At 42.5% G+C, this 15,825-nt stretch overlaps 1 protein-coding gene across 2 annotated transcripts in view; it reads right to left on the bottom strand.

Annotated features, from left to right (window-relative positions):
* The window catches only part of PPM1H (protein phosphatase, Mg2+/Mn2+ dependent 1H), a 115,726-nt gene that overhangs the window by 28,533 nt on the left and 71,368 nt on the right, over positions 1–15,825 (bottom strand). For both annotated transcript variants that reach the window (XM_081958592.1, XM_081958593.1), the window contains exon 4: positions 15,120–15,232. In XM_081958592.1, the coding sequence (XP_081814718.1) occupies positions 15,120–15,232 (113 nt within the window). The remainder of the gene's footprint in view (positions 1–15,119; positions 15,233–15,825) is intronic.

The raw sequence follows: 15,825 nt of genomic DNA, 5'->3' as shown, positions 1-15,825 counted from the left end.
TCACATTTTGGGGTGAAAACAGAAGATTTGAAGCATTTGCTTATCTGCTTTTTAGAATAACAATTACAGCCTTGGTATAAGTCACTTACCAAAGTTGTTATGTATCTGTGCTAGAAATGTGTTTAATGTTTTCACACCATGAAGGGTGCCTACAATTCCCTTTGTTTCCTTATCAGCAGTAATGCAACTGTTGTTTGGGGTCATCTGCCAGAGAAAATTGATGCTCAAACTCAAAATGTTTTGATCAACATTTTTAATAAGATCTATGTAACCTTGTAGCTCTTGATCTTTGCTGGGATGCAAGAAACTCACTATAACCTAATAGTTTTACATTAATAAAAGAGTTATTTGCACCCTCTCCCATCTCTTCATTTTCTTCGTAGATTATTTTTGCCATAATGCCAGTAAAATACCAGGAAGGCTGGCAGGCATACAACTGTGAATCCTCTTCATCTGCTTGTCTATGGAGATCCTCAGTCATCCAGGTCATGGTTGTGCCATAGGTGCTTTTTTCAAAAAGCAACTGGATCTTCTTGTTTTTCTTTGAAGACGTTTTGCTTCTTATCCAAGAAGCTCAGAGTTGAAGAACTTCTTGGATGAGAAGCGAAACATCTTCAAAGAAAAACAAAAAAGTACAGTTGCTTCTTTAAAAAGCACCTTTGGGACCTCTTCTTCTGTCTCACCACATCTGTAATAAGTGTACTTCTCATATTATGCTATCCAAATGTACAGCATCAGGGATTTGTCCCTTTAAGTATAACACAAAGTTGCTATAACTGTTGACAACAGCTCAAAAGGCTCTCCCATTTTTTAAAAAATTAAGGACTAGGTAATCTTGTTAGCAAACCTAACATAATAAAATCATTACCAATGAGTAATTCTGATTTAAAGAATTGCTAAACTACATAAAACATATAAATTACTGTGGAAACAAATAAAATATAAAAACAGAAAATAAATTACAGTACAATTCTTAATCTTTTCTTGCTACTCAGCAAAACAGATTACCTTGGGTAACAGGTTATTTCTGTGTTAATTTTTTTACCTGTGAAATCCTATTTCTTGCAAATTCCACCTTAATTCTAAGACTAAGAGCAGTAAAAAATCCTACTGGTTTATAAATTCTTCCAACAATTTCAGTCTGATTTTAGAATACAAAATTCTTTCTAACTAGCAGAAAGGGAGATGTTTGGTTATCTGCTTATTTCATATGTGCCAAAACCCATGCAATTCTTTTTGGAATTGAAGTGTATTGTTATGTTTCACTATGACCAAGAAGAAATCATGAATCCTGTGAATACTGAATGCAGGTTTATGACCATTAAGCAACTTTACAGTACACTGCCATGTGTGATTCAGTCATCTGTTGATGTTCTAAACAGTCTCAGCAGATACTGTACTCATTCAGAACATCCAACAATAGCTCTATTGGTGGCCAAATTGAGATGACCCATAGAAAATCCTTTTTCAGTCACTAACCATTCAATAAATGAATTCTTAAGTCACTTTACCTAATGCTATATTTAATGAAAAGGAACATATTGGGCATCTGAAATACAGACCTAAGAACACTACTACATGAGCTATTTCATAAGCAAACTACCTTTGGTCTTTTAAAAGAATATCCACTTCTCATCACGCATTTGAAGAAACAGTACAAATGGATGGTCTTACAGTATTGTTATTCTAAAGTTAAGGGTATTGTTTTCAAGATCTGGAAAGTATTCGTTTATCTAGCACCTTCCAGTAGTGCCATGTGTCAACTGTGCTGGGTGAGCATTATGGGAGCTGAAGTACCGTGCTTCTGAGGACTATGGAATGGGGCAGGCCGACAGAAAGAAAAATGCAACTCAAAGTATTATGCCATATATTGATGTAAAAAAAAAAGCTGTGGTATAAATTTTCCTTATAAAGGAGGCCTTCAAAGAAACATCTGGATGTTATTACTAGATATTAAGAGGTTTCACTGCTCAGTCTGTCATGCTGACTATAGATATTAACTTATTTTATGAGCACACAGTTAGATCTTGGAGACTTGCTGTGATATGAGGCAAGATAATGTGTGCTGGGGAGTATGTCAACTGACTGAAAACTCCTCAGTGACAAAGCAGCCTTGTGAAATACGTTTTTTCTCAAGCAATAATTCAATTTTATGCATCTTTCAGATCAAATATCTTGTTAACATGGTCTAAAATGACATCATTATTCAACTGGAAATAAAAAAACAAAAAAATCCACTTTAGAATGATGCTCATTTTCATTTCCTTTTGCCTAAATTAAGCTGTTTGATCCAAAACCCTTGTCCCAATGGGCACTATATTGGGGAAAATATTTCATACATGAAATCTTTTTTAAAGATAAAGTAGATCATAACCTACTAGGTAAAATAGAAAATGTGGGTTAGGCAGCGTCACCACCAAATGGATTCGTAACTGGTTGACCAACCACACTCAACATGTACTCCTCAATGAAATTTCATCTACATGGAGGGAAGTATTCTGTGGAGTACCCCAAGGCTCTGTTTAAGGCCCAGTACTCTCCAACATTTTCATCAATTATTTGGATGACGGGATAGATAGGGAACTCATCAAATTTGCTGACGACACCAAGCTAGCAGCAATAGCCAACACTCCAGAAGGTAGGCTTAAGTTACAGAAGGATGTTGATAGACTTCAACTTTGGGCTATCTAACAAAATAAAATTCAATGGTCAAAAAGTAAGGATCTACATTTAGGCAAAAAAAACCAAAACAAAATGCACAGATACAGTATATAATAGTAGCTGTGAGAGAGATCTTGGAGTCCTAGTGGATATCAGCCAGCAATATGCTGCAGCTGTCAAAAAAGACGTCACAGTTCTAAGCTGCATAGCTTAGGGATAGAATCAATATCACATGAAGTCTTGATTCCATTTTATAATGCCTTGGTAAGGCCACACTTGGAATACTGCATCCAGTTTTGGTTGCCATGATGTAAAAAAGATGTTGAGACTTTCAAAAGAGTGCAGAGAAGAGCAACAAAGATGATTAGGGGACTAGAGGCTATATAAAGAACGGTTGCTGGAACTGGGTATGTCTGATTAAAAGACTAGGGGTAACATGAAAGCAGTGTTCCAATATCTCAGGGCCTGCCACAAAGAAGAGGGAGACAAGCTATTCACCAAAGCATCTGAGGATAGGACAAGAAGCAATGGGTGGAAACTAATGAAGAAGAGAAGCAACCTAGAACTAAGGAGAAATTTCCTGGCAATTAGAACAGTTAATCAGTGGAACAACTTGCCTCCAGAAGTTGTGAATGCTCCAACACTGGAAATTTTTAAGAAGAGATTGGATAACCATTTGTCTGAAATGGTATACCGCAGGCTTTCCTGCCTAAACAAATTAGCCCTCCAATTTTTTGACTGAATACCTTCCAAGAATTTCACTGCAATAAAAAATTTGAAATATTCTCCATCAGTCTTTTAAAGGAGAGACAGAAGGAAACACAGCCACCCATATTGTCCAAAACAAAGAATACTAGAAACCAAATAATGAACTCCAACCATATATCTGAAATATTTATCACTGCTTCCTATCTTGTTTAGATTTTCACTTTCTGAATGAATTATTAATTTGTTAGATTTATATAGGAAGGGCAAGATTAAATAAAAAAGGCAATGAAATAAATAATATTCATTACATTCTAAACTAGCTATCAAACATTTATGAAAATTCTAAATTGGTTCCCAAATTATTCTATTAGTGTGTTTAATAAAGAAATATACAGACTCTTGCCTTGTTGCTTAAGAATTTAGTTGGATAAAAAGGACACAAACATTGCTTAGGCTGTCATGCAATACAGGTGAAACTCGAAAAATTAGAATATCGTGCAAAAATTCATTTATTTCAGTAATGCAAGTTAAAAGGTGAAACTAATATATGAGATAAGACTCATTACACGTAAAGCAAGATAGTTCAAGCTGTGATTTGTCATAATTGTGATGATTATGGCTTACAGCTCATGAAAACCCCAAATCCACAATTTCAGAAAATTAGAATATTACATGCAATCAATAAAACAAGGATTGTACATAGAACAATATTGGACCTCTGAAAAGTATAAGCATGCATATGTACTCAGTACTTGGTTTGGGCCCCTTTTGCAACAATTATTGCCTCAATGCGGCGTGGCATGGAAGCTATCAGCCTGTGGCACTGCTGAGGTGTTATGGAAGACCAGGATGCTTCAGCTCTTCTGCATTGTTCGGTCTCATTTCTCTCATCTTTCTCTTGGCAGTGCCCCATAGATTCTCTATGGGGTTCCGGTCAGGCGAATTTGCTGGACAATCAAGCACAGTAATCCCACAGTCATTGAACCAGGTTTTGATGCTTTTGGCAGTGTGGGCAGGTGCCAAGTCCTGCTGGAAAATGAAGTCAGCATCCCCATAAAGCTCGTCTGTGGAAGGAAGCATGAAGTGCTCCAAAATCTCCTGGTAGACGGCTGCGTTGACCCTGGACTTAATGAAGCACAGTGGACCAACACCAGCAGATGACATGGCTCCCCAAATCAACACAGACTGTGGAAACTTCACACTGGACTTCAAGCATTTTGCAGTGTGTGCCTCTCCATTCTTCCTCCATACTCTAGGTCCTTGGTTTCCAAATGAGATGCAAAAGTTGCTCTCATCAGAAAAGAGGACTCTGGACCACTGAGCAACGGACCAGGTCTGTTTTTCTTTAGCCCAGGTAAGACGCTTCTAACGTTTGTTGTTCAGGAGCAGCTTGACAAGAGGAATATGACATTTGAAGCCCATGTCCAGGATCCGTCTGTGTGTGGTGGCTCTTGATGCACTGACTCCAGCCTCAGTCCACTCCTTGTGAAAGTCCCCAACACTTTTGAATGGCCTTTTCCTGACAATCCTCTCCAAGCTGCGGTCATCCCTGCTGCTTGTGCACCTTTTTCTTCCCCACTTTTCCCTTCCACATAACTTTCTATTAATGTGCTTTGATACATCCAACTTCTTTTGCAATTACCTTTTGAGACTTTCCCTCCTTATGGAGGTGTCAATGATGGTTTTCTGCACAACTGTCAGATCAGCAGTCTTTCTATGATTGTGATTCCTACTGAACCAGACTGAGAGACCATTTAAAGGCTCAGGAACCCTTTGCAGGTGTTATGACTTAATTAGCTGATTAGAGTGGGACACTTTGAGCATAGAATATTGCACCTTTAAACAATATTCTAATTTTCTGAGATTGTGGATTTGGGGTTTTCATGAGCTGTAAGCCATAATAATCACAATTATGACAAATCACGGCTTGAACTACCTTGCTTTGCATGTAATGAGTCTATTTCATATATTAATTTCACCTTTTAAGTTGCATTACTGAAATAAATGAACTTTTGCATGATATTCTAATTTTTTGAGTTTCACCTGTATTCTCTCTCCTTCTGTATACATCTATATGTATCATAAATTATGTTATATTAGGCAATGACTACAGTACAATGACCATTTGTTCAGTGACCACTTGAAGTTACAATAGCACTGAACAAATGGTTCTTAAGTTATAGTAGTTGGAGTGCACGTGATCAAACTTGTGATCAAACAGGCATATTTATAACCACAAGCTGCACTTCAATCACCTCCACTGCCAGTGACGTGCGGTGAGGTTTATGACTGGTGAGGCACTGACACAGTGCTGGGTTTCAAATATTTTTAGACTTGTGGACTTCAACTCCCAGAATTCCACAGCCAGGCATGCTCAGTTCCAATTTAAAGCAACAGCATTTGTTTTTCTCCTTTGCTCCTTCTTTCTTTTTCTTCTCCTTCCCCTCCTTCCTCCCTCTCTCCCTTCCTCCCCCTCTCTCAAACACACACACACACACACACACACACACACACAGAAGTTGGATTGGACTATCTCTTCTACCCCTTCCCTCTCTCACTCACTCTCAAACAAACCCCCCCACACACAAAAGTTGGATTGGATATCTTTTCCAGTGGCTTGAAAGCAGCTCCTCTGCCACCACCCCCCATTCCCCTGCTGCCTTTCCCAAACACCTCCACCACTGCAAATGCAGCCTGCTGTCTGGGTGGGAAATGCCTGGAACACAATAAAGCCCACCCACCACCTCCTGCTGGCAGGCTGGGGTGAGAGGAGAGGCAGAGAAGCCGGAGGGGAGCCGAGCCGAGCCTTCCAAAAGAAAGAGGCTGGGGGGAAGTGTGTGTACTACAGCATGGCTCTTTGCCTGGCTTCCTGCCTCCTCCTGTGGTCTCCTCAGTGCTCACTTGTGCTCTACCTCCCCAAGTGTAGTTTGATTGCAGGTGGAGCCACGTTGCCTTTTCAAACTTGTAATCAGTGAAGCTGGGCTAGATTTTTATATAGTTTTATCCAGCTGTGTGTGTGAGAGAGAGAAATGAATGGGGGCCTGGGGAGGAAGTCACTACACTTGGGGAGGGAGAGCACCAGTGAGGTTAAGCAGAGTCACCCACGGTGAGGCAGCAACTAGCTCAGCTTTTTCCTTTTACTTTTTTTTTTCATGATGAGAGTGGTGAGGCTGTGCCTCACTTGCCTCACCTGACTGCACGTCACTGTCCACTGCCTATCTCGTGGTGGCATAGTGGTAGAATGCAGTACTACAGGCTACTTCTGCTGACTGCCTATTGCCAGCAGTTCGGCACTTCAATTCTCACCGGCTGGTTGATTCAGCCTTCTATCCCTCCGAAGTCAGTAAAATAAGGTCCCAAATTGCTGGAGGCAATATCCTGACTCTATAAGCTTAGCGAGGTTATAAAGCACTGTGAAGCGGTATATAAGTCTAAGTGCTTTGCTATCTCTTCCCTTCTCTGCCCCTTTGCCCCCCTCCATTCCACAGCCCCTCCCACCCTACTCTCTGCCATCCCCAATTTACCTTTGCCAATTTCTGGCTGCCATTGTTGATGAAGCACACTAGACTTGGTCCTTCAGAACGCAGATGCAAGCCTGAAGTAACAGACAGCAGTTTCCTTGTGTGACCTTGAGAAGAAAGCTTTATGTGGCCAGTAACTGCCGTGCAAAAGATAGGCAAACCTCAGCAGCAGTGGGAACAAGAAGATGGCAAAGATCAGCTAGGTAGCAGAGTGCAATAGGACTGTAGCCTCAGACTCCATGTGAAAGAACGTTGGTCCTTACCTGAACATTTCTTTTCAGTAAACGAGAGGGAGGCGCGACTCCTGGGATATTCTCATAGCCTGATTGCTCCAAAGACTGAGGGAAATCTTTTAACTTCCTCCTTTCCCTGTTGGCTCCCAGTTCCTTGAAGTCGCATGACCAAAAGGCGCTGCCGAAAAATAAACAGACACAGCAAGGGCAAAACCAGCCCCCGCACCTCACCCCGACTGACTAACTTCTATCTTTAACTGGGGTGGAATGTCACCTGACAAATGTCTTCAAATGAAGCCCTCGTGGCCCATGCTGCTGTAGTAGCGGCACTCCTAGTGGAGTGGGCCGTGATCCCCGAAGGAGGGGGCCCACCCAAGGATTCGTAGGCCATAGAGATGGCCTGTTGTAACTACCTGCCAATGGTGGCAGAGGAAATCCTGGCCCCCAAGGAGCCAGGCTGGAATGAAACAAATAGGGCCTTAGACCTACGGAAGACAAACGTGCCGTAGATAGATGTGCAAGGCGCGATGCACGTCCAGCTGGTGCCATAGGCGCTATCTCTCATGGGATGGATCCGGGCAGAAATTGAGAAGGATGAACTCCTGCACCCGGTGGAAAGACGAATTGACCTTAGGGAGAAAGGTAGGGTCCAACCGTAGGACCACTCTATCCTAGTGGAATTGACAGAGGTCCCCAGCTTGGAAACGCGCCTGGCCGAAGTTACGGCAACAAGGAATGCCACCTAAAGGGATAGGAACCTAAGGTGGACAGTGCACAAAGGTTCAAAGGGAACCCCCGTCAAGGCCCTAAGAACTAGGGGAAGGTCCCAAGTTGGAAACCTATGGACAGGAGGGGGTCGTAAATTAGCGGCTTCCCTCAAAAACCTCTTGATCAGGAAATGGTGGGCGAGGGACGAATGGTCCTCCCCTGGGAGCACCGAGGCCAGGGTGGCCACTTGACGCTGCAAGGTGTTATGGGAGAGACTCCTGTCCAGACCCTTCTGGAGGAAGTCCAGAATTTGGGCCACCGAAGCCTCAGTGGGACAAATCCGAAGTAGGCTGCACCATTTGATAAACGCCACCCACGTGGAATTATATATCCGCATGGAAGAGGGGCGTCTGGATGCCTCGATGGTTGCTATAACTCGGGCTGACAAGTTGGCGCTCCTCAGGAGGCTCCGCTCAAGCGCCAAGTGGTCAGGTGGAGCCACTGGGGCTCCGGATGGATCAAGACCCCCTGGCGCAGGGAGAGCTCCTCCTGAGGAATCCTCCATGGGGGGCAGATGGAGCTGGACAAGATCCGCAAACCAAGGCCATCTGGGCCAATGACACGCTATCAGAATGATGTCTGCCCTTTCTACCACTACCTTCCTCAGGGTCCCTGGTATCAGATGGAGCAGGGGAAAGGCATACAATAGGCCCGGAGGCCATTTGGTCCAGAGAGCGTCTGTCCCTTCTGCGGCCCAGGTCAGGAATCGAGAGAAGAATCTCTGGAGCTGATTGTCTGCCGGGGTCACGAACAAGTCCACCAATGGGTCGCCGAACCTCTGACAGATCTTCTGGAAGAGTTCGGGTAGAATCTGCCACTCCCCGTGGTCCACAGTCGCGCAGCTTAACCAATCGGCCTGGTGGTTGGCCGAGCCCGAGATGTGCTCCGACACCACTGATGCAAGATGTCTCTCCGCCCAGGAACCAAACTTCAGTGCCTCCAGCCCAAGGGCTCTGGAATGAGTCCTCCCTTGACAGTTTATGTGAGCTTTTGTGGCCACATTGTCGGTCATCAGAAGGACGTGACGGCCCTCTATCAAACCTTTGAACAGATGTAATGCCAGCCGAGCGGCTTTCAGCTCCAGCCAGTTTATATTGTGGTGAAGGTCCAACCAGGTCCAACAGCCCTGTGCCATCCTGGAGCCCATAAGCACTCCCCAATCGAACAGACTCACATCCGTAGTGATGGTCACCCAATCCGGCTCCCAGAACTCCAAGCTGCGTTGCAGAGCTGGGGACAGCCACCATTGCAGGGAAAGACGCACATCCGCTGGTAGATGAATGAGTTGCGGAGAGTTGCTCATGCGCTTCCGCTGAAATGGATGAGGGCCCACTGCAGAGTTTGGGAATGAAGCCGTGCCCAAGGGACGATTCCTATGCATGACATCATTTTGCCCAGTAGGCGGGACACGGTCAGGATGGAAACAGACCGTCTTGCGCATACCTGCCTTGCCAGGGCCTGCAGATTGACAAGGTGCTCTGAGGATAGTCAAATGTTGTATGCCTTCCAAGGAGTCTATCACCGCCCCCAGGTGAAGGATCTTTGTAGAGGGTGAGGGATGACTTTTGGGGAAGTAGACAGAAAACCCCAAGGCCTGTAGGGTCCGAATGGTGAGTTTGAAATCGTGAACGGCCCAGGACTGAGATTGGGCTTGCACAAGCAAGTCATCTAGGTAGCATTGTAGTCTCACCAGGACTGAGCGGAGTGAGCACCAATGCCGCCAGGACCTTCCTGAATGTGCGCGGGGCTGAAGCTAACCCGAAGGGAAGAGCCCTCTATTGGAAATGGAGCCTGTTGTGGGAAAAACGAAGGAATCTGCGATGGGCAAGAAGGATGGGGATGTGGAGGTAGGCTTCTGTCAGGTCCACTGATGCTAGGTAGTCCCCCCACCTGTTGCCCTGTAAAATGGACCTGAGGGATGACATTTTGAATCGCCTGTACATCAGGTACCGATTGAGGTGCTTGAGGTCCAGTATTCCCCTCCAGCCCCCTGAGTTATTTGGAACGACGAACAGATTGAAGTAGTTACCCAACCTGTGTTCCATCTCCAGGACCGGTTCTACCGCCCTGATGTCCAACAGATGTTGTATGGCTAATGACATCAGACGACGGCATTCTGGGTCCCAGGATGGTGGAAAGGTTCTGAAGAAGGTCGGGGCATGGAGAGGAACTCCAGTCAGAGTCCGTTTTCTGACCATGGCATTTACCCAGACATCTGATGTCACACGGTCCGACTGATCCGCAAAGAGTTCCAGGCAGCCACCTATAGGAAACCCCAGGTTGGAGTCGAAATCCTTTGCGGAAGGGGCGGCCGCTCACCCCCCACGAAAAGGCTGCCTGGATTGGTCCTGATACCTTCCACTGTCCTGGTAGTAGGGCCTCTGGAACTGCCTATCAGACCTATAAGGGGTGTATCTCTGTTGATTATACTCCTGTTCAGGGGCTCTGAAGGACTGTCTACGGTAAGAGGCCGGACGGTTGTCCGTCTCCTTGGAGTTGGTAGGCAGGACCTTCTTCTTATCCTTATTCTCTACAAGAATCGGGTCTAAACAGTCACCCAATAGATTAGGTGCAGTGTATGGGGCAGCCGCCAGGCTCCACTTGGACTTCTTGTCCATTTGCCAGTTACATAACCACAACAACCGCCTGGAAGTCACTGAGGTGGCTAAAGCTCGGGACGAGTATTTCACAGGATCAAGAAAGTAGTGTTTCCAAGCTCCAGCCTCTAGGTGGCAGTGTTACTTCTTTTTCTTCTACTGTTACTCCTCCCTTTGTTCCGGACTTGAGAAAAAAAATGTTAAAAGGTAAAATCCAACCGAGTGTTGAAAGAGATTCTTTATCCACAGATACAAAAAGTGAGGAAAAATAGAAGGAGGAAAAAAGAGACCAAAGAGGCATTTGTAAAAATTCCATCCATAAAAAAATGAAGTTAAACAAAGATAGATAACACACTAATTTTAATACAGGCTTAATCTTCCCCCTCCCCAAGATGGCGGCGCGCTTAGATGCTACGGCTTTGAGCTCCTGGTGCCACAGTAGGTAAATCAATTCCGTTGTATTTAAGTACAAAGACAATAAAGATTATACTTATACTTATCCGCCGCTTACCCTCTTCTGTCTTCAATTTTAATTTTACTCTAAGTCTTCTTGGGTATTCTTGTCTCTAATAGTAATATTTTTCTCACCATTTCGAAACTCTCTCTCTCCTGCTTTCTTTCTGTTCAGGAGCTGTCCCAACCTTGTGCAGCCTCAATGGCTGTGTCACTTGTAGCCAGAAAAAAGAGCTTCTCCTGGATCAATCAGGGGCTTTGTGATGCCCCTGAGATCAGCAGGGTGTGCCCTTCTCTATCACTGTCTCTACGGGACGGTTTAGGTCCAAAAAGACCGTCCAGCAGCAGAGATATCGACAGCAATCCTGGAGCTCCAAGATTACATGTCCTGTTGTGCCGCCACCTCAGTTTCTTCATCTGTTCACAATCAACTTTTTATGCAGCAACAACCACAGCCTCCCAGACACTGTTCAGAGGTGTGTACTGTTTTCCTTCACCGTAAATCTCCCGTTTAAGAATGGCCCACAAATTTTTAATACAGTTTAGGTCAGGTGAAGAAGGGGGGCATGTCATTGTTTCATCTTTAAGGCCTTTACTGGCTAGGTATGCAGTGGAGTACTTCAATGCATGCGATGGAGCATTGTCCTGCATAAAAATCATGGTCTTCTTGAAAGATACAGACTTTTTCCTGCATCACTATTTGAAGAAAGTGTCTTCTAAAAACTAGTAGTAGGTTTAAGAGTTGATTTTGAGTCCATCTTCAACCCGAAAAGGTCCAACTAGTTCATCTTTAATTATAACAGCCCATACCACAACCACACCTCCACTTTGCTGGTGTCTGAGTCAAAGTGGAGCTCTGTGTCCATTACCGATCCAGCCATGGGCCCATCCATCTGGTCCATCAAGAGTCACTCTCATCCCAACAGGCCATAAAACCTGTGAAAATTTGTCTTCAAATATTTCTTGGCTCAATCTTGCCATTTCAACTTGTGTGTCTTGTTCAATGGTGCTCAAGTTTCAGCCTTCCTTACTTTGGCCACGTCTCTAAGCATTGAACTCCTTGTACTTTTGGGCACTGCAGGTAGGTTGCAGTTCTGGAATGTGACAGCACTGAAGGATTATGGGTCTCTGGTAGCTTCACGTTTGATTCTTCACAATTAAACTCTCTTTTGGCAGTTAATGTGCATCTTTTTTTCTCAACAAGTTCCTGTGACCCTGTTGATTATTTGCAACAAAACGTTTGATGGTTCTGTGATCGTGCCCCAATATCCTAGCAATTCCAAGAGTGCGGCATCCCTCTGAAAAACTTTTTACAATTTGACTTTTCAGAGTCAGTTAAATTTCTTTTTTGGCCCATTTTGCCTGAGGAAAAGAAGCTGCCTAATAATTATACACACCTTGATATAGGGTGTTGATCTCCTTAGGCCACACCCTCATTACACAAATACACATCACCCAATATGCTTAAATCCACTAAACATTCAAGTTTATACAGCTTGGAAGTGGAAAATAAGCATTAAAATCATATGGTCAAAATATTCATTTGCCTAATAAATGTTGACACAGTGTATTGGAGAGGGAGGCTGTTATGTCCTAGACTCGGAGATGTCGCTTCATCTCCAAGGCTCGCCATTGGTTGAGATGCGCGTGTGTGCCAGAGCAGGAGAGTCTCTATTCTCTATTCCCTAATTTAGATGACTCTCTACTTCAGCAATTCATGTGCGGGGTGACCAATTCAAGGCTGCGTCGCCATTTTCTGGCTCGTTCTGAGCTCAACCTGCAAGCAGCATTGGATGAGGCTCGTGCCTCTGAGATGTCCAACGAGTCTTCCACCGAGATTGAGAGGGGTCAAGCCGCAGCGGGGCCCGCGTTATCATCTACTAAGACTGTGCCTATTCACCAAGGGGAGGTAAACGAACATTCTTCGTCTTTTCTCTACTTCAGTGTGTGTGTGTTTGTTTGTTTGTTATAAAAATTTTATTATGAAATTTATTTGATGCCTATCTTGTATCCAACTCTATTATTCATAAAGAATAAATTATTTCATGCATATGTTTAAGGAATGACAGAACTTGTACATATTGAAATCAGTTTATCATCTTATTCCACAATAATTCCACCCATTCACAGTACCTAACAGAATTTTAATTTTTTCCTTCGATCACATGTATTCAAAATGTTGGGCAATGTTACCAAGCATCATATCTAATTCTTCTATTATCACCTTTAATCAGTTATATACATATTCACTAATCTATAGGCTCCTATTGTACTTTCCTATGCATTTATATCAACCTAGATGACACTTCTTCTGACATACCTGTTAGCAATAGCCATAGCATTCATAATGAAAACTACACTTTATTTCTCAGCATATATTGAACTCTATTCTACAAGACCAGTGTACTTTTCTTCAGATTTGCTATATTCTTTCTTTTTTCTTAGATTCAGAGACATACATGTCTATTTTTCTTTCTTTAATTTCATTTGTTAAATTAAATGTGCTGGCCACGCCCAGTTTAGCAAAGGGGGGGGGAGTTGTGGTATATCACATGACGCCACCGAGTTTGACACCCCTGCCCTAAAGGAAATAGAAAAACACTCTCTTCCTGCTGTGAAAAAGTATTCATAGGATGCCCTGATTCTATTACATACATTTTCGACCAGAAATTATTTGAAACACAGCAATGAACTACATATCTCTTTAACAGATTCAACAATCTGCTAAGAAGTGATGAAGATAAATCATTTACCAACTCCTTTTTGATAGTTGTTAGGAATTTGACACCACAGGAAGTATGTGCTCATTTTATCAAAAAGCTCCAGACATTAGGAATTTCACATAGGTGAGGCACAAACATATTCATGTTTGAAGAAATATTCTGAATGTGATAAAGGCAGAGATGGGACAGATACAATGAACAAACAAGAGTTTACAAGAAGTTATTTATTATATGGATCAGGAAACAGCAACAGTAGGAAAGGAACAGAGGAAAAGAAAATAAATAAGTATGATTCTTCCCCATTGACTCCTACAATTAAATGCACTCATTCTTGAAATGCATCTACTAATTGTTTGCATAAATAGCTAAATATAAATGTTAATATTTTCTAGCAATGGCTTAAAAATGATACTGTAGTAAATACGTACATTTCTAATATGACTAGTACTAGTCATAATATGTACACCTAGTGAAGTTCTGTGCTGGATTCCTTTAAAAAATTGTTTTATTTGGATTTACTGACTGTTGCTGCTCTTCCCTATTACTATCTGGATTGCTCTAGCATTGCTATTACTGAAAGAATTTTCTTACACAATTTTCTTATATTCTTCTAAGAAAACTCTTATAAAAGAAACAATTGATTACGGAGTCAAAAGTAAATTTTATATATTGATCTATAGAAATCTTTGGCTGAGAATTTTGCTGTAAATTCTGCATTATCAAAATAGTTTTAGAGATTGGCAGCCAGTGCACTTCATATGCATTATGCTTAATGTATTGTTTTTATGTTGTAATGTACAGCTGAACTAATAAAAATGCTATTGCACAACAGCAATGCAAATTTGTGCAAACAATGCTAAAATCTGTACTTTTTTAAAAAAAAGGGGGGGGAATAAAAAGATTTTTATTAAAATCACAACCGAGAGAAAAGTATACAAGTATTGATCAAGTGGGGATGGGGGAATTGGCCTGGCCTTCACACAAGGATTTGATCCCATTTTAAGGATACATTAACATACAAATTTTCCAAATGAATCAAAGTTTTATTTTCAAGGCAAAAAAATTGATCACATAAAATATAATTACAAGTTATTTCAGTACTTCTGGTTGATGCATTCACTCCGGATTGCTGACCTATTTGCTTCGACCCGCAAAAAAAAAGATGGATACTGAAACATGTTTAACTTGTGATGCAGCAAGAAGAAATGGTAGAGCATTAAAAGAAAGGGGAAGAAAAATTTCAGAGATTGTCCCAGAAACTTCAACACTGGCAGAAGAAAAGATTTAACATCAGAAAGTGGCAAAGAATTCATTTAGAATTTGTTAATTTTTGTGAAAACTGAAATTCATGAAAGTGGACAGAAATACATTTTACGTTTTAGCTGAACACAAACAAATGTAAATATTAAAGAACTTTACTTACAATTTTCCAGCCAAATGACAAATTTAGCTTACCTGCTATCACCTGCATTTGCCACATAGAGTTTCCCCAGTAAATACACCACCACAAGAGCTGTACAACCACCAGATATATTGAAGACAACTCTTTCACGTTCTATCTGCAAATCCTGAGGGGGGGGGGAAATTACATCATAATTTAGAAAGCAATTTCAACATGTACAATTAAATCTGAGTGATGCTTGGATTGAAAAGTAGACCATGCTAGGTTTTTTTTCTCTAATTAAAAGAGCAAATATTTCCCTCCCCAGATGTCATCAGTCACATTGTCCAATGAAAGTAGCTGGCAGCCACCTGTTGGGATGACCTTGACTCCCACAAGAAAAACTTTTTGTTTTGACTGTTAGCTGATCTATCTACTTCCCCCTTCCTTCCCCTTTTCAGAGTTCGTGGCAACTAAAGGTAACGGTAAAGGTTTCCCTCGCACGTACGTGTTAGTCGTTCCCAACTCTAGGAGGCGGTGCTCATCTCCGTTTCTAAGCTGAAGAGGCAGCGCTGTCTGATGACGATTCCATGGTCATGTGGCTGGCATGACTAAATGCTGAAGGCACACAGAGCACTTTTACCTTCTCACCAAAGTGGTCCCTATTTTTCTACTTGCATTTTTACATGCTTTCGAACTGCTAGGTTGGCAGAAGCTGGGGCAAGTAATGGGAGCTCACTCCATTACACAGCGCCAAGGATTCAAACTGCCGACCTTTCT

Source organism: Natrix helvetica (assembly GCF_964273705.1).
Source record: "Natrix helvetica genome assembly, chromosome: 6".
In the NCBI taxonomy this organism is placed as follows: Eukaryota; Metazoa; Chordata; class Lepidosauria; order Squamata; family Natricidae; genus Natrix; species Natrix helvetica.
This window is presented reverse-complemented; position numbering and strand designations above follow the sequence as displayed.